The sequence below is a fragment of the Oenanthe melanoleuca genome, chromosome 1A (genome assembly GCF_029582105.1).
Source record: "Oenanthe melanoleuca isolate GR-GAL-2019-014 chromosome 1A, OMel1.0, whole genome shotgun sequence".
Classification (NCBI taxonomy): domain Eukaryota; kingdom Metazoa; phylum Chordata; class Aves; order Passeriformes; family Muscicapidae; genus Oenanthe; species Oenanthe melanoleuca.
Genome location: NC_079334.1, coordinates 7,069,029 through 7,090,103, shown reverse-complemented (window position 1 = coordinate 7,090,103; position 21,075 = coordinate 7,069,029). Strand labels below are relative to the sequence as shown.

The 21,075-nt window shown below is 41.0% G+C and overlaps 3 protein-coding genes across 3 annotated transcripts in view; 2 read left to right on the top strand and 1 right to left on the bottom strand.

Moving 5' to 3' along the window:
• The window catches only part of GYS2 (glycogen synthase 2), a 41,152-nt gene extending 39,460 nt beyond the window's left edge, over positions 1-1,692 (top strand). Inside the window, exon 16 of the mRNA XM_056516285.1 lies at positions 795-1,692. Coding sequence (XP_056372260.1) covers positions 795-1,016 — 222 coding nt within the window. The 3' untranslated portion in view covers positions 1,017-1,692. The remainder of the gene's footprint in view (positions 1-794) is intronic.
• A 2,288-nt stretch (positions 1,693-3,980) lies between these two features.
• SPX (spexin hormone) lies at positions 3,981-8,639 on the bottom strand. The gene is made up of 6 exons (XM_056516286.1): positions 8,589-8,639; positions 7,626-7,706; positions 7,438-7,495; positions 6,461-6,523; positions 5,764-5,847; positions 3,981-4,872 (listed from the first exon to the last, which is right to left on the bottom strand). Exons 1-6 carry the CDS (start codon positions 8,592-8,594, stop codon positions 4,814-4,816), a joined length of 351 nt encoding a protein of 116 aa, XP_056372261.1. The 5' UTR covers positions 8,595-8,639; the 3' UTR covers positions 3,981-4,813.
• A 7,173-nt stretch (positions 8,640-15,812) lies between these two features.
• Positions 15,813-21,075, top strand: part of LOC130264029 (inositol 1,4,5-triphosphate receptor associated 2-like) — a 34,445-nt gene continuing 29,182 nt past the window's right edge. Inside the window, exons 1-8 of the mRNA XM_056511947.1 lie at positions 15,813-16,389; positions 17,109-17,219; positions 17,732-17,912; positions 18,106-18,182; positions 18,262-18,340; positions 19,312-19,470; positions 20,546-20,663; positions 20,981-21,031. Of these exons, the coding sequence (XP_056367922.1) occupies positions 15,813-16,389; positions 17,109-17,219; positions 17,732-17,912; positions 18,106-18,182; positions 18,262-18,340; positions 19,312-19,470; positions 20,546-20,663; positions 20,981-21,031 (1,353 nt within the window). The remainder of the gene's footprint in view (positions 16,390-17,108; positions 17,220-17,731; positions 17,913-18,105; positions 18,183-18,261; positions 18,341-19,311; positions 19,471-20,545; positions 20,664-20,980; positions 21,032-21,075) is intronic.

Here is a 21,075-nt window from a genome sequence, read left to right as displayed (position 1 = left end):
AAACACAGCGTTACCAGGTGTGACACAGGACCTGGTCATCTTCAGATGGTTTGGACTGAGCTGGATGGGACTATGCCACTTTGGAGCAGCTGAGGAACTGGCCCTTGAAATTCCTCCTGGAAGAGTGGCAGCTGCTAATTTTTGCTTCTGCTAAATGACATGGAGATGTTCTGCACCAACCAAATAGAAGGAAAGGTTGTTTTAGGGAAAGCAAGGCAAAGTATTGCCTTCATCTAAACATGGTGTGTTGTCTGGAGCTGCAAGGGGTCACTGCAAAGGCACACCTTCAGACAGTTCTTGCCTAGTCCAGATCAGCACCAATTTGAGAAGAGAGGCTGCTCACAACAATGTTGAAACCAAACCTCCAAAGAGCACCTCTGTTTTTTAGTAAGGAGTGAGGAGGCTCAGACCAAAACCCCTTGCTGGGGTCTGATTTTGCAGATGCTGACATTAAAACTAGAAAACTGTTTTGAATGTTCAGATTGAAGCCTGAATTTCAGTAAGCATATTCTGACTGCAGAGTGCAGGAGGATTTTGTGTTGTGCTGATTGTTTTCAGGCTCAGTAAAGATAGCCATGTTTTTCAAAAAGCAGTGGTGGAAGGTTGTTTATAGCATCTGTAAACATCTGTTATAAAGCTGTGTATGTGTAATACAGGTGTGTGCTTGCTGGCAGAGGAGGACTGAGAGGATCTGAGCTGAGGGATTAATCTGAAGTGATGATAGCCTTAACTTGCTGTGCAAAACCCGTGGAGGGGCTCAGCTAACACACTGCACTTGCTTCTGTGTCTGGCAGACGGAAGGGTTCAGGTACCCCAGGCCTTCATCAGTGCCACCATCACCCTCCGCCTCGCAGCATTCCAGCCCCCACCACAGCGAGGCCGAGGACGAGGACGAGGATGAGAGATACGACGAGGAGGAGGAGGCTGAGAGGGACAGGCAGAACATCAAGTCCCCCTTTTCCATTGGAGCCTTGCCACAGGGGAAGAAGAAGCAGCACGGAGAATACAGGAACTGAGCTCGTTGTCTCGCCCTGGCACTCGATGCTCCTCCTGTAGGCTTGGCAAGCTTTGTGTTAAGGACAGCGTGGTGTAATTAGGGGAACCTTAAATGTTACTTGAGCTACACTTCTGGAAATAATATTATTTCACCTTGAAAGTAGTTTAAATGACGATTTTTCTGTGCCCCTTTGAGGTAGAAGAGATTTTTCAGGCTTAATAAAACTAGAGAATGAGACAATCCCCTCAGGAGCTTATACAAACTGCAGATCATACCTTTGTCTGTGGAATCATCTGTATTAATCATAGTCTAGACAAATAGCTACACTTTGGATATCCCAAATGAATTCCTACTTCATTTATGTTTCCCCTTTTCCCCTCCTAAATTAAAATGAACTTTAAGCCAGAGCTCAAAAAATTAAAGAAAACGAGTGTTACACTGGAGAAATTTGGAAGAGTTAAAAAAGATACACTGAAAAAAAATGGTCTTTCTTTTTCCTGATGCTGTTTATTGTAAACTTGCATAATTTAAACCACTTTTTTTTACAGCACACAGAAGTGTCTTGATCCAGTGGTAAAAAATACTTCCTGTGGAACAATATAAAGTCTTATGCAGTGGGCATTTTAGAAACAAATGAAGTCATCTTTCTGAGGTCATTTAGACCCACAATAAACAGCAGACTGTTTATTTTCTGATTCTTCTGGTATGTCTCTTTTTTTTTTTCTCATCTTCTTGTAGATTCTAAATTTGTTAACAAACTGGTTTGGGGGGAAATTAATGTAACTTGACTAAAGTGAATGACAAAATTTCCTTCAGTAGCACCTTCCCCTGCAGACACAGACCAATGTGACAACATTCAAGGATCAGTAATTTCCATTAGTCCATGCTCTATTTCACTTCTTCTAGAGGAGTCCTAATCCTAACAAATAATGCTAAAAAACATTCAGACATAATTTTGAAAAACACCTGAGACTTCAAAGTTCTTGGGGAATAGCTGATCCTCACAACAAGAACTAAACTTTCATTTGCCTTACAGAAAGCTTTTAGAAGTGTTTCAGCTCCTAGAGATGCAGAGAGTGCCTGAACAGGCTCTTCAGAAGCACATCCTGACATGAAGATGTTAGGAAGGAGATCAGTCTCTTGTTTCTTGAGTTTGTGCATCAAAAGTTCCCCATGCTGCTCAAGAAAAGACATTTCCAGAACTTTATTCAGCCTGTCCTTCAGCAGGTAGGACAATGTAAGCTTTGGAGGAATTTACCTTTCCTGTCAATCCCAGGGGGAGCCTAGATGTCCAACTTTGGTTAGGCTCCTATCTTTCAAACACTTAACCAATGCTGGATGACATGGTTCTGACTATAGGCCATTTAGAATAAAAGGGACAATGTGCCTATTTGTAGTTTTGGCCACCTAAAATCAGTTTTAAAACTGGACTTTGATTCTTGAGCTGATTTGCATACTTGAAAGAATATTCTCAGAAGTCAGGTTCTGGTTTTTATAGTAAAAACTTACTTGGAATTAAAAGGAATCACTATTTCTTTAGCCATTTAAAAGGTAATTAAACACTGTTTAATTTTTCATATAAAAGTGGTGAAAGCAAAGATATTGCAAATACTTTCCTTCACACAGTTTACTGTGTGGAGAACAATTGCATTTTGTGCTTCTTCCACAAAGTGCTCCCAATCAGAGCTCCCTTACAGAGTCAAAAAGATGTAATGGCTGAGAGTCCCAAAGAAAGAACACATAAAACAAATCAAGAAGTCTGTATGTATTGCTTGTATTTCAGAGCTCTGTTGTAGAGCAGGAAAGCTGTGTGTGTGTTTCAGCCCACCCACATGCTTTGAGCACTCTCCTGGTGTTAGAAATGCCCAGATTTTGAGATGGACTGACCTGAATTCTTAGATTCAGGTCCTGCAGTGGCCAAAGCAACCCCTGCCCCATGCCTTGGGCTCATGGTAGTTCTGCATCAATTCCAGGGTTAACCATGGGTGAGAAGGCAATTTATCTACAGCAAAACACTTCTGTATGTTGAATTTATAGCACTGGGGGAGTGGCTTCTCATTCAGCCACAGCAACAGATTGCCTAAATTAAATGCCACACATTCCCAACAGTTACTGGCACCTGACAAATTTGGCAGCAGCTCTCTGTTACATAAGGGATTGTCTTCCAGATGGAAATTACTGGGATTTCACAAACAGCTCACCAGCAAGGCAGGAGGTTCATTCTGTTTCATGATATTTTGAGGAATTGTTTAAGCTTGAGACCTTCAGTCAGGAGCACACACAAAAATCAGTCAGCTGGGAATAGGGTGAGTGCAGTTTCTGTATCCCTGGGACAGGCAGAGGCATATAAATAAATAAATAAATACACTGATAAACCAAAGGATGTATAACCCCTTTTCACTTTTCCAGTGGAAGGTGTCCCAGATCATGCCAGGGCATTTGGAACTGGATGATCTTTTAGGTCCCTTCCAAACTAGGCCATTCTAGGATTATGTTATCTGATTTTATGCTACTTTTTGTCTGAGCACTCCCTGATGATCCTGTAAAACATGCTGGAAAATCACTTAGATGTGCCTGAGATATTCCAATTATGCTCAAAACTAAATTAGTGAAAGGATTCTGGTGGATGCCACTGGTCTTGAGGTGAAGTCCATCATGAATGTGTTCTGTCATGCAACAAACACTGCCATTGGAAGAGATATTGATGCTTAAAAATGAACAAAGCAGGACACTTTGATTTCACCAGTTTTGTTCTCCATGAAGTGATACAGATTATAATCACTAAAGGTGCCTCTCACTCCTTGAAAGAAATTAATTCCTTCAGCTGTGCTTCTCTGTGTTGAGGAGATGCATCATAGTTAGTGTGAGTTAGAATTAATTAGCAGTGTTAGGAGAAAGATCAGGGGAATTTAACATTAAAAGATGAAGAGCATGACAAGGGTAGAAGGTTAAAAAAAATAAAACAGCTGCTTGGACACAGAAATCATGTGGCTATTCTTTAATTACATCAGAACTACAGAGGGCTTTCCAGTAAGATCACAGAACTATATAAATAATACATCCTTATCAGCACAGAATGATAATTAACAGACTTATGCATAATTCCACTTCTGCAACTCAGAAAGAAAGAACAAAAAAAGTACAATCACAATGCAGTTGTTAATGAGGCCCTGATAGTGCAAGACCTGTCCCCAAACTGCCTTTATGTGCTCAGTAGGATTATTAAACACTGCAGAGTATTTCTGCAGGAGTCAACTGGGGCAATAAATGCTGCTGCCTATTCTCTGTGCTGACTGATATCTGCCAAAAAAAAAAAAAAAAAAAAAAAAAAAAAAAAAATCACTAGCTTTGCAGTCACAGATAGCTGGAATGTTTTTTTACACCTCATTGAATTTTTTGACCATCAGCAGCCTGCAGGGCCACCAATGCAGTGGTAATGGAACCTGTCTTTATCAGAGTTTAAAAAGCTTCAATATTCAGCTGAGTAGAAGGTGGTAAAAGGTTTCCCAATGGCAACTGAAAAACTTTTTAATGAAGTGGTTGTCCAAAAAGACAGTTTTAATCATCTTTTCAGGTGAGATGGTACCATGTATTTTGAATTTCAGGTGAGACATACAAAATGCTCTAAAGAAAGCAGAAACATTACAGATGCTTTCCTTATCTGAACTATTACCTCTTAATCCCTTTGCATTCAAAATTTTGCACTGTGGAAACACCTCACCCTTTGGGAACTTCAGTGAGAATGGATGAAACACTTACACAAGTTATGCTTTCAGGCTCAAAGCTGTACAAATGTTTAAGACATTTTAAATAATTTCACCAATTTGATAGATTGTCTGTCAAGTAGTCAGGGTGATCACTGTTTTCTTCTTCCACTGCAAGACAAGACACAATGGGGAGAAATAAGTTGTAGATAAAAGGAAGTTCAGCCAGCCAAATTTTCAGCTTTCAGATGTGCCTTAAACAGATTCAGTGCAGTGTGACTGCCCAGCTAAGAGAGGTAGCATCTCTAAAAACAATTTCACCCTTTTTTTCTCTGTTGCTGTCCATCTCCCCTGCTACAGCAACAGCAGGCAGGAAAATACCACTAAAATTTGTACAAATCCACCTTCAGAGGATTTTGTGGGCATACAAACGACACTTTCACTGATTTAAGTTTAGAAGTGCTCATATATTTTGTCCAAAGCACTTTTTTTTTTGTTCCCAGAGTTCTGCCAGGGCAGGGAAAATAGGGCTGAGCACAGAGCCCCAGCTCCATTAAAAAAAAAAAAAAAAAAAAAAAGTCTCTGATAGTTGAAGAGGTGAGGGATTTTAAGGGCAGAGGACATGGAGAGCAGAGGTTTAGGGTTTCAGCCTGGTGATGTGAAACCAACAGCTCTTCTCCTGGAGTTCTTAATTATTCTTTTAAACCTTTGCACCAAATCCAGGGGAAGAATAAAATTTTCACAAGCAAACAATACTGTGTAGAAAAAGTAACCCCAGTAAAGATTTGGGTTGGAAAATTCAATTTTAAAATAGCCATTCCCTTGAATCCAAACCTGTTAAAGATCTGTAGAGAAAATTAAAAGCAGAATATACAAATATTTACCTGCTCTCATTATGTGGCTCATGTTGTAATCTGTGTGAATGTGCACTCCAATTCAGGGTGCTCTGTTGAACAGTATCTCAGTTCAAAACAGACCTTTTAGATTAATTTGCTAAATTTGTAGTAAATTAAATACTAAAAAAACACTTCTAAAGAAGAGTAAGACAAAAGGTGCATTTACCTTCTTGTGCTTTCTGTAAGGCAGTAAGGAACAGTGCAGCAGCTTCAGAAAGAGGTAAAGGATTTATGTTATGGCTGCGTGTTTCTGGAATGAAAAAATCAGAGATGCATGGTTTGTTAGTGTCTTATGGCATTTCCTTACTTTGTTCTTTGCTTTTTTTATTATTTGTATAACTAGACACTCAAGACAATACTGTCTCCCTCACTCTGTGACATTGTCTGCTCAAAACCTGATAATTACCACAAGAGAGATTAGCAATCTTTTTTAAAGGGAGGTTATTTCAAAGTCCCTCAGAAAGTAAAAGGAACATTTTCCTTTTTTGTAAGTTCCTAACTTTTTTACAACATTCTGTTCCCTCCAGAAACATTGCCTGCCTCTGTTATTTGTCACTTCAGCACAATTAATAGTTTGATCTGATTATTTTTTTCTCCAGTGCAAAAAGCAAGTCAAAAGCACTGATGAAAATCCCACCTAGCAGCCAGGTCAGTCTGGAAATTATGTAAATGAAATCACACAGGTGCACCAGAGAGCAAAGTCACTATTTGTCATGTGCTGGTTGGAATGAAGGGACTGGAAAAAAAAAGGGGGTCTAGTTGTTTCCTTGGCCATGATTCCAAATCCCCTCCCATTTCCAGGGATTTCTGCCATAACTGGGGAAGGGGGATGGATCCTCACAGCCCTGTGAGGATGGACTCACCCAGCTGCACTCTGCCATACAGGTCCTTCCTCTGGCTCTCATCTGCGATGAAGCGACGTCCCTCTGCAAAAGCAAAGCCCCAAATTTGTTGTAATTCCTACTTCATAATCCCTAAAGGACCCTTTTCAATTTTGTATATGGTCAAGAGCCTTCAATCTCTTTGCTGGACTACAAAGTATTGCCTTTAAAATTGTATTTTTATTTAAAAAAAAAAAAAAAAAAAAAAAAAAAACCCAACCCAAATCCCAGACTAACAAAATAAAATCACATTGCTTCCTGTGCATCAGTAATAATAATAAAAAGCACACTAGGGAAGTAACACGATGCATTATTCAGTTGGAAGAATTTTTTTTAAAGAACAAAAAAGGTCAAAATTTTCACTTTTATTTAGAAATAATTGTATTAATGTCACTAGAACTTTGAGTCATATTTACAGCTGTTTGGAGCTTATATTAATGCCACTAGAACTTTCAGTATTATTTACAGCTGTTTGGAGCTTATACTTATTTTGTGTTGGAATTATTTATATTGTCTCCCTTTTGCATTTTTCTCAGGATTATGACCTTTTTTTCTTCCCCCTCTAATTTACTGGGAGCTTTTTTCTTCCTCTCTTAATACCTGCCCTCCCAGATATCTTCTAATATTAAATCAACAATTCAGAATACAGTTTTTCATATTAATATTTCTGTTAAATGTGATGATTTGGATCAAAGGACACAATCTCTAAGTACAGAATCAGAGAATATTCTGAGTGGGAAGGACCCACCAGGACCACTGAGTCCAAGTTTGAAGTGAATGATCTGTACAGGGACCAAAGGTGTGCCCAGGACATAATTAGCAATTAGCACATCCTCCCTGCAAGCCTCAAAACTTCTACCCCCACAGCATCCTCAGGATCTCCTGCTTGTGTGGAACCAAGGAATAATCCAGGGGTGGGGAAATTTATCTCCTCAAAAGGGAAAGAGCTTGGGACTTACGTGCACCCTTCAAATAGAGCATGGCATGAGGAGTCCAGTTTCTCCTTTGGAAATGAGCCTTTATGCCAAAAAGATAAATAAATAAAAAGAGGTGAAAGAGACATACCAACATTCCATGCCATTGCTAATTAGTGCAAATACTTATTGGCACCAAGCTCTGAGCTCCATGAGCTCCAGCCTGAGCTCACCTGGGGGGCACTCCAGGAGAAGGTGATGAAGGATGCTGCCAGGAGCAGGGCCAGGGCAGATGCTGTGAGTTTGTGCAGCCCCTGTGCACAACAGAGAACCACAGGAAAAGTCTTTCACATCTGCACATCCTCCCAACTTCACATCTAAATGTGAGGGTGTTCCCAGCTCCTGCCTTGTCCCTGTCTTGATGCCAAACCTCTTCTTGCTCAGGGGGTGTTTCAGTGCATGCTGATCTGATCAGAGGATTCATGTTAAATAGAACTTCATCATTTTTACTCAAATCCCATCCCATTCTGGTGAGAGCTGCCATCAAGGCAAGCACCTTTTATGCTCCTATTTACATCAGATCCTCCAGAAATGAGAATACTGTACAAACTAATGGGTAAAGATGGTATAAAATCTACCTCTGTTTTACCAAACTGTAGACAACAAGCAAATGTAGGGGGCTTGTCATTCCAAACAAACAAACCAACCAACCAAGAGACAAAATCTCTACTTCCTCAGGTTAAAAAAAAGTAAAAAATGTTTTAAATTTAGCATTCTATCAATATCAACCATGATTAGCACTAGTCACAAGACAAGTTTTTTCGATTCTTGGAGTTAATTCACTGATGCAGCACATGCAAATGGGGGCACTGAGCATGAATCCTCTGTGCACAAGTTGCACCTCTGCTTGTTCACACTGACCATGTTGTTTTTCATGTCTTGATAACAGTGATGGGCAGCAGAGCATCTAACTTTATGTTTCACAGTGGTTCATTTCAGGTTGTGCTATTGGTGTTTTTTTCCTAAATGCAGTTGTTTAAAATACATATAATATATCTATGTGGATATTTCTTTCAGCTGACTTTTAAGGAAAATTTCTCAAGCCCCCCTGCAATTCCTAAATATTGCCCTCACATGAAAAAAAAAAATTAATTGTGAAATAAATCTTTACTACAGACCAAAAAATTCTCACATACCTTCATACTTATATTGGTGACAAACCTTCACTCTTCTTTCCTCAGGATGATGTGCCACAAGATCTCCTTCCTGCATGTCCAGGGTTCCTTTTTAAATCTTTGGGGTGGATGTGCCCTCCCCTTCCGTGGCGGGGCAGAGGAGTCTGAAGGGATCTCTTGTCAGCCCTGTAGATGGGGAAGCAGAAGGTCTGATGACTCCTGAGGGAAACCTGCAGCCTTGCAGGAAGCCCTGATTGAAATGATTGAAAGATGGATGCACTTGGAGATGCACCCCATTAACCAGGTGAACACATCCTGAATACATCAGCATCAGCCCTGTGTGCTTGCAGTGCATCACCTTCCTGCTGGATGATCAATAATCACAGCCAGAGTGAATATTAATATGGATGGTGAGAGCTTACCCAGGATAATCTACAATACAGATTGGTATCCATTGTGAGAACTGGAAAAGCTGGTAAGTCACTCACCAGCATCAAGAAAAAAGTGATTTACTCAGTGTCACTGATTGATATTATCCCTTGCATGCATTCAGAGGATGTAGTTTATGGTTTGATTCTCTAATTATCTTTTGCATCTAGTTTTCTTACACACAAGTAAAAGTACAAAGCTCAACAGCAACAAAAAAAGACCAAAAATACCCAAAAACCCCTGAACTCCTAATAAATAAACCCTGAACTCGGAAACACTTTTCTGTCTCATGGATTGGGTGGAGTAAAAGCCCAGATCATGGGCTTGAATAGGTCAGACAGTGGAGCAGAAAAAAAGCAGGATCAGGAAGTCATTCCCATGAGCTACTTCTGGGATTGTTGGGCTCATTGCAGTCATGGAGAGTGGGTTTGGTCCTCAGACAAAGAGTTAATCATGCTTGATGCCTGGCCTTGCTTGCTCTGTAGCCAGGGTTTTCACCTCTCCTCCTGCACTTTTTCCCTTGTAATCTCGATGGAGGCAGAAGGAGAAGCAAAGCAAACAGGGAGGTGGGAATTTGCTGATTAGAAGATGGACCAATGGAAAGTTCACTGCAGCAGCCTCACACACAGGCCTGTGGTGTGACAAAAATCCAGGTCAGGCCATGTGTGTGACAAACACTGGCTCATGGATGTGGGGTCCAAGGAGGGATGTGCAGACAGGCACTGTGGGGCAAAGCAGCTCCCCCATTCCCTTCTGGAGTGACTTTAGATCTTCCTGTTATGCACAGACCACAGGGCTGGAATCAAAACATTCAGCTGAGCCTGTGAAAATTAATCCCCTGCCCTTGGGATTATGTTGCATTTGAGCTATAGGAGAGTGGCAAAAAGGATAATGCAACACAGTTCTTTGTGTAATGGAGAAGCAAAAGAGAGAGAGCTTTATTTAAAGAAACACTACACTTATATAGGGTAGTTCGTGCCACACAGAATAGAAAAGGCTTTTTGGCCCAAGAAGGCAACACCTCTTTGAAAACATGCTTTGTGCCAAACATCACTTCTCTCATGTCTCCAGCAGGTGTTTAATCATTGTTACAATTTCTTGTCCTTTCTTGGCTCCCAGCACAATCCTAAGAGCAGGATTGGGCAGTGTGAAGTATCTCTTCAGGATGGTTCTCCTCGTGGTAGGAAATCTAGAAAGTGTCTGGCACTGAAAATAAACCCTGCTTTTCCTGCCACTGGAATGAGATAACACAAAAGAAACAGGGGGGGACAACCAGCTCAGCCCCTCCCATTGCAGCTGGGAGAAGAGCAGGACAATGGGAAGCATGGAGAAAGATTTTACCACAGTATAGGAAAACAGCTTCACTTTTTCTTGTCTTTTGACCATTTTGCAAAATCTGAACAATTCTGACTTTTGTTGCTGGAGTCTCTCTTCCAAACCCGGCTGTATTCTGAGTCCCACTGGAATCCTTGTAGAGACTGGGAATGGTTTGAGGCTGCCTGGAGGGCAGCAGGGAGCTGAATACAGCAGATCAAAATCTGAACTGCCTTGTGGTAGGGACAGGTGATCACCAGTTTAAGAACAAAAGCAGGATTTTGACAGCATCATCTTAAGTTAAATGATGTTATTGCTGTGCCATCAGATGCCTGAGTGCCACCAGGGTGTCTAAAAATCAACAGACAGCTGACCTTGACCTTTCACATCAGGTGAAATGAACCCAATCTCAAATTGCATTTCCATAATGGTTTGGGGCTTTAGGATTTTTTGGTGTTTTTTAAAAAAGGTCTTTATTTTTCCCTTAAATTGTCTATGCCTTTGTGACTCATGGCCCTAAATCCACTTATTTTTACTATGACAGGTGACTCCAAGTTGCTTCAGTTTTCAAACAGAAGTGTATTTCAGAACCATCTCCTTGGAAATGTTAAGGAGTCTGCATGCAGAATGAAGAACTCCAGGTTTGTCAATTCTACTTCAGGGATCAAAATATAAAAGATTCAGCTTCTCCCTTCAAAGCTTTTTCTTGCCATGATTCTATGAGAAGGTGGCCATCTCAGCCTTCCTAGAAATCCCACCACTTCTAGGATGGCATATGGGACACAGTTTATTTGTTAACAGGGACAGGAGGCAATGTTTTGGGAAGGCAGTGCAGGTACTGAGGGTGTTTGCATTCACAAAAGAACTGTGGCTCTGTGTGGGCACATATGAGCTCCTACCCTTGAAAAATGAAGCAGCCTATAATTGGGTTATGGATCACAACACACTAAAAAACTGTGGCACTTTGGGATGATGAGCTGTGCACCAAACATTGTCAGTGCTGCCATTTCTCAGCTGATTCACCTGGAGGAGGAAGTGGCTCTGGCATGTAATCAATACCCTGAGTGAGAAAAGTGGAGGGAAGCTTGCTATAGCAGCAGGACCCCTTGTTAGAAAGAACATAACCTATTCTTATTCTTGGAGCTGATCTAAAGGGCACAGGCTGCATATCCTGATGCTGTAAGTGATAAAAAGCTAATTTCTGGCTTTGAAGTTCAGTGCTGAGGTGAGGGGGAAATGTTCTCGTGTGCTGGAGTTTTAACCACTGGGGTCAAACTTACCTCACTGACTTGCATCACAACTGTGCACTTTCCCAACTATTTCCCTGGAAACACAGGATCCAGTTTTTGTGGCTGTGTATTTTTAACTGCTGGTAAGGACACCAGTGATCCATGGCTTGTTCCTGAGGAGAAGGTGCAGCTGTCCTGTGTGTGGGTGGTCAGTGGGCACATCAGCAAACACTGGTGCTGTCAAGGTATAAATCTGCCAGAACTTATGAACTTTGCTTTGTGCTTGTTCTCATTTCCTTTGGGCTTGATTTTTTTTTTTTTTTCCCTGTTAGTTTGGTAACTCTCTGGGAAATACATCCCACTTCTGTCTGGCACCTGAGCAGCAGCACCTAGCACAGGGTACTTCATGCTCCTACATGCTACTGCAGCATCATAAAAGGCTGTGAAATGTCATGGCAGAGCCTGCAAAGTAGGAAATGACAAAGCATTTTGCATTTCATTTGCAGTAAGTTGCATAGTAAGGCAAGCTTACTATCAGTGGCAAAGTCAAATATAGATTTCCCTGGAAGGATTTTAATTTGTTATCACTGAGAAACTCAGAGAATAGATTGGACAGTGAATTTTTAGGACTCATTGCCCAACTGATCCTGCCCAGACACATGGTTATGAGCTTATGACCTCTTAATATCTTCTTTTTGGGCTGGTTTTTGTGTTTCTGTGATGTTTCAAAGCTGACTCTGAACTTTAACCCCATATATCCCACTCAAACTAAGGAGAAATTTGTATACAAGCTCTGTATTTGCCCTGTAAAACCTGTTGACCAAAGCAATCCAATCTGCAATCCATCAATATGGATACTGGTGAAAGCCAGGAAAGAAACAGCTTGGATTTTCTCAGGCTGCTCAATGAAAACATGAGAGAAAGAATTATAACAATGGTTAAGCACCTGCTGGACGTGTGAGAAATGTGATGTTTTTGTGAATGCGTGTTCACCAGGGGAGAACACCAATGAAATCACTTCTGTCCTTGCTGCCATGATCTGCTCTATATAAGTGTGATTTGACTCTTTAATAAAGAACTTTTCCTTCTCTTCTGCATGAAAGAAGTTTGTTGCTACATCCTTTCCACTGCTCTCCTAGCCCGACAACAACACATCAATACCCTTTGTGCCACACAAACATGTTTTTCAGTGTTATTGATTTTCATAACAGACCTTAATTTACAGAACCATGGAACAGTTTGGGTTGGAAGACACCTTTAAAAGTCATCTATTCCATCCCCCTACAATAAGTAGGGATGTCTTCAACTTCTCTGGGAAGATGAAATTTCACAGTGCAGCTCTGAAGGGAAGAGATACTCCCTGGTGTAAACCAGGTGCAGGATTAGAGAGGCCATCAGTTGCTGGCCCAAATTTATTTAATTATTCTGTTGCACATACAGACAGCACCACAATGTCTGTGGCTGCATTTCAAGCACTGCATGTTTTCTGGAAAAGCTTTTTCCTTTTCTTTAGATTGTATGAGAAGAACTGTGCTAAAACCTACTTGAGGTAGAGAACAAGGAGCAGAAAATCCAGTCAGAGATAATATAAATGCCTCACACAAAGACAGGTAACAGGACTTTATGTGTGAGCAATGCTGCAGCCAGGTCCAGGTCCAACTGTTCTCACAAGTGAGTTTGTGAAAGAGAAGCAGCTTCAAGGGATAATTGTAAGCAAAATTTAAATATATTCTGTGTGGTGAGGAGTGTTTGAAAGCATCAGGAAAAACTAGAAATTTTGAAAGGTGTAAGCATCTCAGAAAGAGGTGTTATTTCTGAAGTTCAGTGAACCACAGGATGGCACAACAATTTTCCCAGAATTGGACAGGTCTGAGGCAAACACCAGCTGAAAAACAGTTTTCTCAGTTTGCAGGCTGGAAAGGAGATGTGGCCATCTAAGCAAGGGCATTTACAAGGTGCTTTAGCAGGAGCTGTACAGGCTCTACTGCACAAGTCTTGATAATTGAATAAAAAAAAAAACAGGAATTAGTTAAGAGTCTTAATGACAATTTTTTTTTTTTTTTCCACAGAACCAAGGGCAGAGCTGACAGTTAACAAAGAATCTATTTAATACATTATCAGCTCAAGAGACTTCAACACTTCCTTCCTTTCAAAAGTGGTGAGAGTGATGAAAAGTACAATGTTCCTTTATTCCCTGTTCTAACTCTCATAAATTAGATCTGTTCCTGCTTGAAATTTTGCTGTAGGTGGGAAAAGCAGGAAGGAACTGCTAATAGAAGTGAGAAACATCCCAGGAAACAGAGTTTTGACACAGCAATGACCTGTATCACAACGTTCCTTGCTGTTTTAAACAATAATTAGAAGAGTGGGGAGACTTCAAGTTGCACTGAAATTACAGGCAATTAATTTAACAGCTGCAGGAGAGATGGGAGAGGGGGAAAAAATGGTAAAAAGGTAAAAAGGCCAGGGAGCAGGAGCCTGATGCTTGAGTAGAACCTGGCTGCAGCTGAGTGGCAGCAACTGTACCTTGTAAAGCTGATTTTCCAGCAGAAGAGCCCTCTGCTCATTTAAAGGCTGAAGCTCAGTCTGCTGCTACTCCTCAGAGGAGCAGCTAAAGTTGCTGTACTGTCTCCTTCAGAGAATTATTTTGCCATATATTAGTGTAAGTATAAGGGTTTTTTGGTTATTTTATTTTACTGGTATGTTAAAGAAAAAATCAGTTATTTTAAATAGTGTGTTGCTTATATCTTCTTGAAAGTTCTTGTGTACTTAAACAACTTTTTCTTTTTCTTTTTTTTTTTTTTTTTTTTTTTTTTTTTTTTTTTTTTTAGTGCTATTTAAATTTCAGTTTAAAGGTAATTCATCTATCTCTTTAGAAATAACACATCTGTAATAATACATCTCTAATATAGAAGACTGCTTCCACTTCCTGGCATTTATTTGAGAATTAAATATTTTAAGAGAGACATAGTTTAAAAGAAGTCTCTTCTCTAAAATTGCTCTGAGCTTCTTTTTATTCTTATTTTTTTAAGTATTCCTTAAGTGCCTAAGGCATATTCATTAGAGTAAATGTTACTACTTGTAGAAATAATAGAAAAATAAGCTTAGAGATCTTGCCTCTGCTTATATAAAACTAAGTTGCTGCCATGCAGGCAGCTTGTAATAAAATAGATTAAATGAAACACCTAGTATTTATGTTTATTTCAGTCTAGATTAATAATTACTTATATATGATTTTATTCCTTGCTTCAAAAGATTATACAAGTGTTAAGTGCTAGTGAAGCTTGCTGCTGCTTTGGGAGAAAGGAATTAATTTTTCTACATTAAAAAAAAAAATCACTTAAAATCTGATTCTTGGGCACTTCACCCAGCTTCATTTGGTATGTTATTATTATATTTAATAATATAGCTCCATAATTTTGATGTCACTTCCTGCTGGAGTGTTTCCCCTCTTGTTTCTTCCCAATGGCAAAGATTTAGCCAAGCTGGGGATGCCAGTCCTGCTGAGGGCATCCCCCAGAGAACATTCTTGGTGCTTTGGGGGGTTGAGAAGCTGTGGGTGAAGTCCCCACTGTCCCTTGGAAGCTCCCAGCTGATCAGTCCAGGTGGTTGTGAAGGTTAGATGTGGAAACCTCTGGGAATGAGGATTTATCCCTGCAAAATGAGCCTCCCGTGCCTTAGTCACACACAAACATGCTTATCTTGTAGGAAATAGCTTTTTAAATGTTGCCTGGCAGAACAGATAATAAAAATGCCACAGGATGAGGTGCCTCTGCAGGGCATATTCCTTGTGCAATTCCCAGTGTGGAATCATGACAGCTGTGGCTGATTAGTACGAGAAAAACTGGATTTCGGAGTTTTTTGTTCTTGTAGGCTCACAGAAATGCTGACACTCTTCTTGGTCTCACTTTTTCTGCCTCACATCTGCCACCCCCAGGTACAATTGAAGTGCTTCTTTTAGTTTAAAAAGCCCTCTGGTAATTTGTTTTGTCATTCCCCCTCACCTCCCTGCCATGGTTATGGTGCTTCAGAATAAGAAGTGAGATGTCAGGAAGTATTTCTGTCTTTCTTCCCCAACTTTGCCACATCAGCTTCTAGCTCCTTGGACATCAAAATGTCCTGGCTAATGGTTTCTGTCACAGCTGGTAAGTGGAAGAAGGGTTTTCAAAGCCCCAAGCTGTCTGCTGAATGGAAAAATTGGTGTAAATGTGTGAGTTGAGCACCCTCTTATATCTTGTGCCTGCTCTTGCAGATATTTGGCAAGAGAAGGGAAATGAAGAAGTCTCTGGAACGTGGAGCTAAGAAACGACACCACAACCCAGTGGACAGCATCTGCAAGAAGATCAAATCCATCCAAATGCTGGACCAAGTCTCCAACCCGGCTTTGCAGATCCCGAAATTTCAGTCGCGGAACTTCGACAGCCCACAGAGCAATACTAAAAAAAACCTGGAAGAAATACTGAAAGGGAGAACCTGCAGAAACCAGGAGAGCACTTGCTCACCCCTGGCCAGCCCTGGCAGTGACAACATTTTTGTTGTAGACTCGTCTTGTCCCTCCTCTGCCTCCTGCCCTGCAAGCGCCACCTTCTCGATCCTCAAAAGCACCGAGAGACCCAGCAGCTCGCGGATGCCTGACTGTCCCACAGACAATTCTTCTCCTTTCTGCTTTGGGCCCAGGGAGGCCAATGCCCAGAACAAACCTTCAGCAAATGCTGAGCCTAAAGATGTGCGCCCCAAGCAGCAGTATCTGACGTCAAGCCCAAATGTGTATTTCTTCCCATCTGAGAAAAAGCCAGAAAGTGCTTTGGTCCAACCTCCTGTGCCAAAGACACTTCCCTCAAGGGAAAGAGGTAAAAAAACCCTGAAGAAAAATACCCCCTAATTCAGAATCCTAGAACATTAATTCTATGTACATAACCTTCATTTACCACTTAAACTAGTGACAACACATTTTAGTAGCACTCCAATCTTGTAAGACTGCAAAAAGAGCTGAGGCAAATCTTGAATTTTCTCTAAAAATATTAATGTGAGTGCAAAAAGTGAGGAATTAATAAGACAAACTTTTTCAAGTTTGCTGCTTCATTTTTTGTTGAAGAGAGAGATATTTTTAACAGTTTAAGAGATCGAGACTACTGTTTGGCTAGTACTGTGGCATTTATTTTAATAGCCAAATTTTATTTGGCTCTTAATTTAGCCTATAGTTTATCAGACAGATTTTTGAAAATACATGAGTTTGGGTGTTGCTCTTTGGTTTTGTTTGGATTTTTTTTTATTTGTTTGTTTTAGAGATTGATTTCTCTACAATATACCTGGAGAGGGAGGGAAGAAACACCAGGCCTTTTAAGATGTCCTGTTTCATATGTTTACTCCATAAAAAGAATAACCAAGTTTTTCCAAAAATACACATCTAAAAGTAGATGCATGGAGTATTTCCAGCTCTGACCAGTTCCTGTTGTTGTTTAGCAATAAAATCTTTGTTTTTATTGGAGGAGTTTTTGTTTTAGTCATGTGGAATGGAAGTTAACATGAGCAAGTAAAGATGGGCAATAACAGATTTATTTTTTCACAGGAGAGAGGCAGACTGTGGGGTCCAGGGCTGACAACATGTATGATGTGAGTTTGATCTGTGAAGAGGACCTGCTGACCACCATCTTCTGTGCATGTGACATCCACTGCACAGGTTTGCCAGGGACTTTTCATTGCTCTCTTTTCTTCTCTCAACCTTTCTGAGGTTTAGATTGTGTTATGAGAGGTTCCAGGCTCTGAGATGTGCAGGTGCCTGTGCTGTGGCAGATGCAGAATAAATGCATAAATGCCTGTGCCTCTTTTGCATGGTGCCTGACCTTTCCCCTGTTGATCTTTGCAGAGCAACACATAACATGTTACCCTTATTGCAGATCACTGTTCCTTTCTTTCAGCCTTTATCCTGTTAGAAACTTGAGAAACTTCAGAGCAAGAGACAATTCCTCCAGTTCTACCTCAGACATGACTAAAAGTGTTAGAATCATGCAATGGGTTGGGTTGGAAGGGACCTTAAAGATAATTTCATTCCATCCCCTGGCCATGGGTAGGGACACCTATTAAAATCCCAGATTTGCTCAGAGCCCCAGATCAGTAGTGTGGCCTTTTATTACTTTTTTTTTTAATGGTGCCTTTCTAGGCTTTGGAGCCTGACCTGTGTTTCTGCTTTAGGAAAAGTGGCAGTGTCCAAGATAGTTGATTATTTGAGACACACAACCAGCAGGGGATCAGAGGACAGTGGCCTTGAAGAGCTGTGCAACATGCTGGACCCTGAGCACAAAGACATCTCCATGGACCTGGAAACATACCACGCTGTCATGGGAGAGTGGATTGAAGACTGTAAGAGAAAAGGGTAACAGCATTTTAATAAATATGTCTCATAAGTCTTCTGTGGGAACAGGAGGTTATAAACTCCCCTGTGGCTCTGGAAAGAAAGTGGAATTGGGACACCATGTCCACAGCACTGGGTTTGGCTGAAGTTTGATGTGTTGGTAAGCAGTGTCCTGCTGGTTTTGTGACTGACCCCTGATGCTCCCTTCTTTCAGGGAAGAAAGTGCTACTGAGGGATCATCAGCAAGCATGGAAGATCTGGAGTTTCAAGTCCCTAAAAACATCTCTGAAGGTGCAGAACATTTTACTCTGTTTCTGTTCGGGAAAGCTCCACTTTCTTTCTCTATAACCAAAACCCCCACCTCTTTCAGCCAAAAAGACTCATGCCAGGATGAATGTTACCTCAGGAAGCCTGGAGGCCTTTGGGGGTGATGTGTCTAAAGGAGACATGTGAGTCCATTTAAGCAATTCTTTCTCAGAATGTAGCACTGCTAGCTTTGAACCACCTGACAGAAATTCCAAGAACCTTTATTTCAGATCACTATCCTTGCATATTTCAATGCTTACCTCAGTCTGTAGGAGCTCTTGATGCTGTCACCTTTTTCCTCACAGCTTCTGCCTAGACTTAAAATAAAACCAGTATTTTTTTCCTACTGATATCTTGGTGCTTCTGTGTCCATTTGCCTTTTTAATCTGTGACCAGATGTTTGTTGTATCTTTCCCTGTTTAAACTGGTCCTTCTCTCCACCAAATTCTTAATTGTCTAACAATATGAAGACATTATGTCCTGGAAATCTGGTCTTGGGTTTTGTTTGGGGTTGTTTTTCTTATGATAGGGAGTTTTTTGAAATTTGTTTTTTTTTGTAGTAGTAGCAGTAGCAATGTTTTGATTTGGGCTCTGTTAATGGCAAAGCACTTAAAGAGCAGAAGTTTGACTTGCAGTTTATGCCTAGTCAGAAATCCAACACCTGCTCTGTAATGCTTCCCTATAACTTCTCAGGATCTCAGAAGAATGATCCTCATTTAAGTTTTGGTTGAAAGTATAAAGTGACTTGGGGGAAAATAAAGGACACAGAAATTGCAGAGTGAATACAGAAGCATTAGTGGCCCAAGAGGTGATTTGCAAAATCTTAAAGCACTCTCATGCAGACATCCAGCTGTGGCAGAACATTTCTGACAGCTCACTTCAGTTGTAGGGAGCAGAAAAAGTGCTTAAAACCAAAACTTCTTGGTGCCCATGAAACTGAAAAACTGGTTGCAGATGCTCCATTATCTCTTGCAGAGCAAATGACTGGACACTGCAGCATCACTAGTCCTCTGTGGGCTCTCCCTCACCTCTAATCAGTGCAGTAGGATGTTTTACAAGTCTGGAGGAGATGAAATCACCTTTCTCACTCTTTGCTGGTTTGCCACTGGGACAGGGAGACCTCTGACTTGATAACCTGCATTGCTGACCTGCAGTACAACAACCAGAAGCTTCAGGAAGAGAACAACAAGCTGAAGGTCACCCTGGAAGCTGTGGATGAGACCAACAGCAAGCTCCTGGCAGATAATGAGAATCTACATCAGCAATTAAAGAGGTGGGGTGCTCTGATTACCCCAGGCAGGGCTGTGCCTTGCTCTCATGCTCTTCTCCCCACCATTTCTTCATCTCAGTGCCTTTCTTGACTTTATGCAATATCTGAAAGGTTTAGCCCTCTTGCCTGCTTGTTCTGCTCTGTCCCCCCTGGTTTTATATAAAATCATTCATCTCAGAGCCAGCTTCCTGCAGCATGTGCTGGTGTGGGTGCACACAGGGAGAATCTCAGGCTAAAGCAAACAAACAAAATAACAAAAATATTTTAAAAAGGCATAACATGACCAAGAAAGAGCCAAGCACTGGAAGGCTTCCAATCCTAGGCCACATTCTTATTGCTGAGCAGAGGTGAAATGAGTGTCTAAAAGCTGTTTTGCTGCTCATTGATGGACTGAGATGAGTTGTGTCACTTGTTCAGCCTTCCTGTAGTCTGAGGACATATCAGTGCCATGGGTACAAGCCCATTTTTAAATGTGATTATCTGGCCTAATTAGTTAGACTGATATGGTTTGGTCAGCTGCCAAGCTGTTCCCAGGGTTTTCAGGGGAGGTTAAGGCAAGGGTTCTGAGATGGGATGTGTCCTTATGTGGGACCACCTGCTCTGGGATGCTCTGCAGGATTGAGCTCAGAAAAGCTTTAAGGCATGGTTTGGGATTTATCAGATTAGGGTAAGAAAATGGTGCAGAGCTCATCCTTGAATATTGAACAGAAATGGTTTCCCCAGCTGTAAACCATGAAGTGTTGTAAAGATGAATTTGGGCTTAGGTAATCTGATATATTTAACTGCAACAAGCTAAATTTTTAACATATTTAACAAAGCTTTGTTTGCATCCACCTGTCCTGGATGGGGTTTCATCCCTCACTGTAAGAGTGGAAGGGGGTGAAAAATAGGAGTAGAACCATGAGCTTTTGCTTCCTGGATGGAAATGATGGGCTTAAACTTTGTTGTTGCTCTTCTAAGTGTCTGTGCAAAAAAAAAAAAAAGTCCCTGGTGTCTTCTAAAAATACTTATTTCCAACCTATCTAAACAACCAACATGAACTGGCTGAAGTTTCTCTGGATTTGCTTCCCCTGTGCAGTGTCCAGCAGTTTGTGTTGAAAGCCAAATCCCTGGAAGAAGAGCTGGAGGAAGCAAGAAACAATGTGAACGTGTCAGAAGAGAAGAGAGAGCAGGTTCTTCTGCAGAACAAGCAGCTGGTAGGTTCTCTTCCTTCTTGTTTCCCTTGCACAGCACCTCACCTTGCTGTAACAGTGGTGTGGCTGCTCAGGCTGTTAAAAATCAGAATTAAGTCCTTCTCTGGACCTTTAGTGGAGGCCCATGAGCTGCACCAGCCTCAGCTCTCCTCTTTTTGTGGGCTCTCTGAAACAAAGATTCAACACCACAGCTCTGGATGTGCTTGTGGTCTTTGAGTGTTGAATTTGACATGCTAAAAATCAACTATTCTGTTTTTCTCTGTTTCTATTATTTATTTTCTTTTTTGTTTTTGTTTTTTTTTTTCCATCGACTTGATCAGGAAAAAGAAAACCAGTCTCTCAACATCAAAGTTACTTCTCTCCAGGAAGAGGTAAAATAAATCATGTTTTGACGTGTTCTTGCCTAGCTAAAATT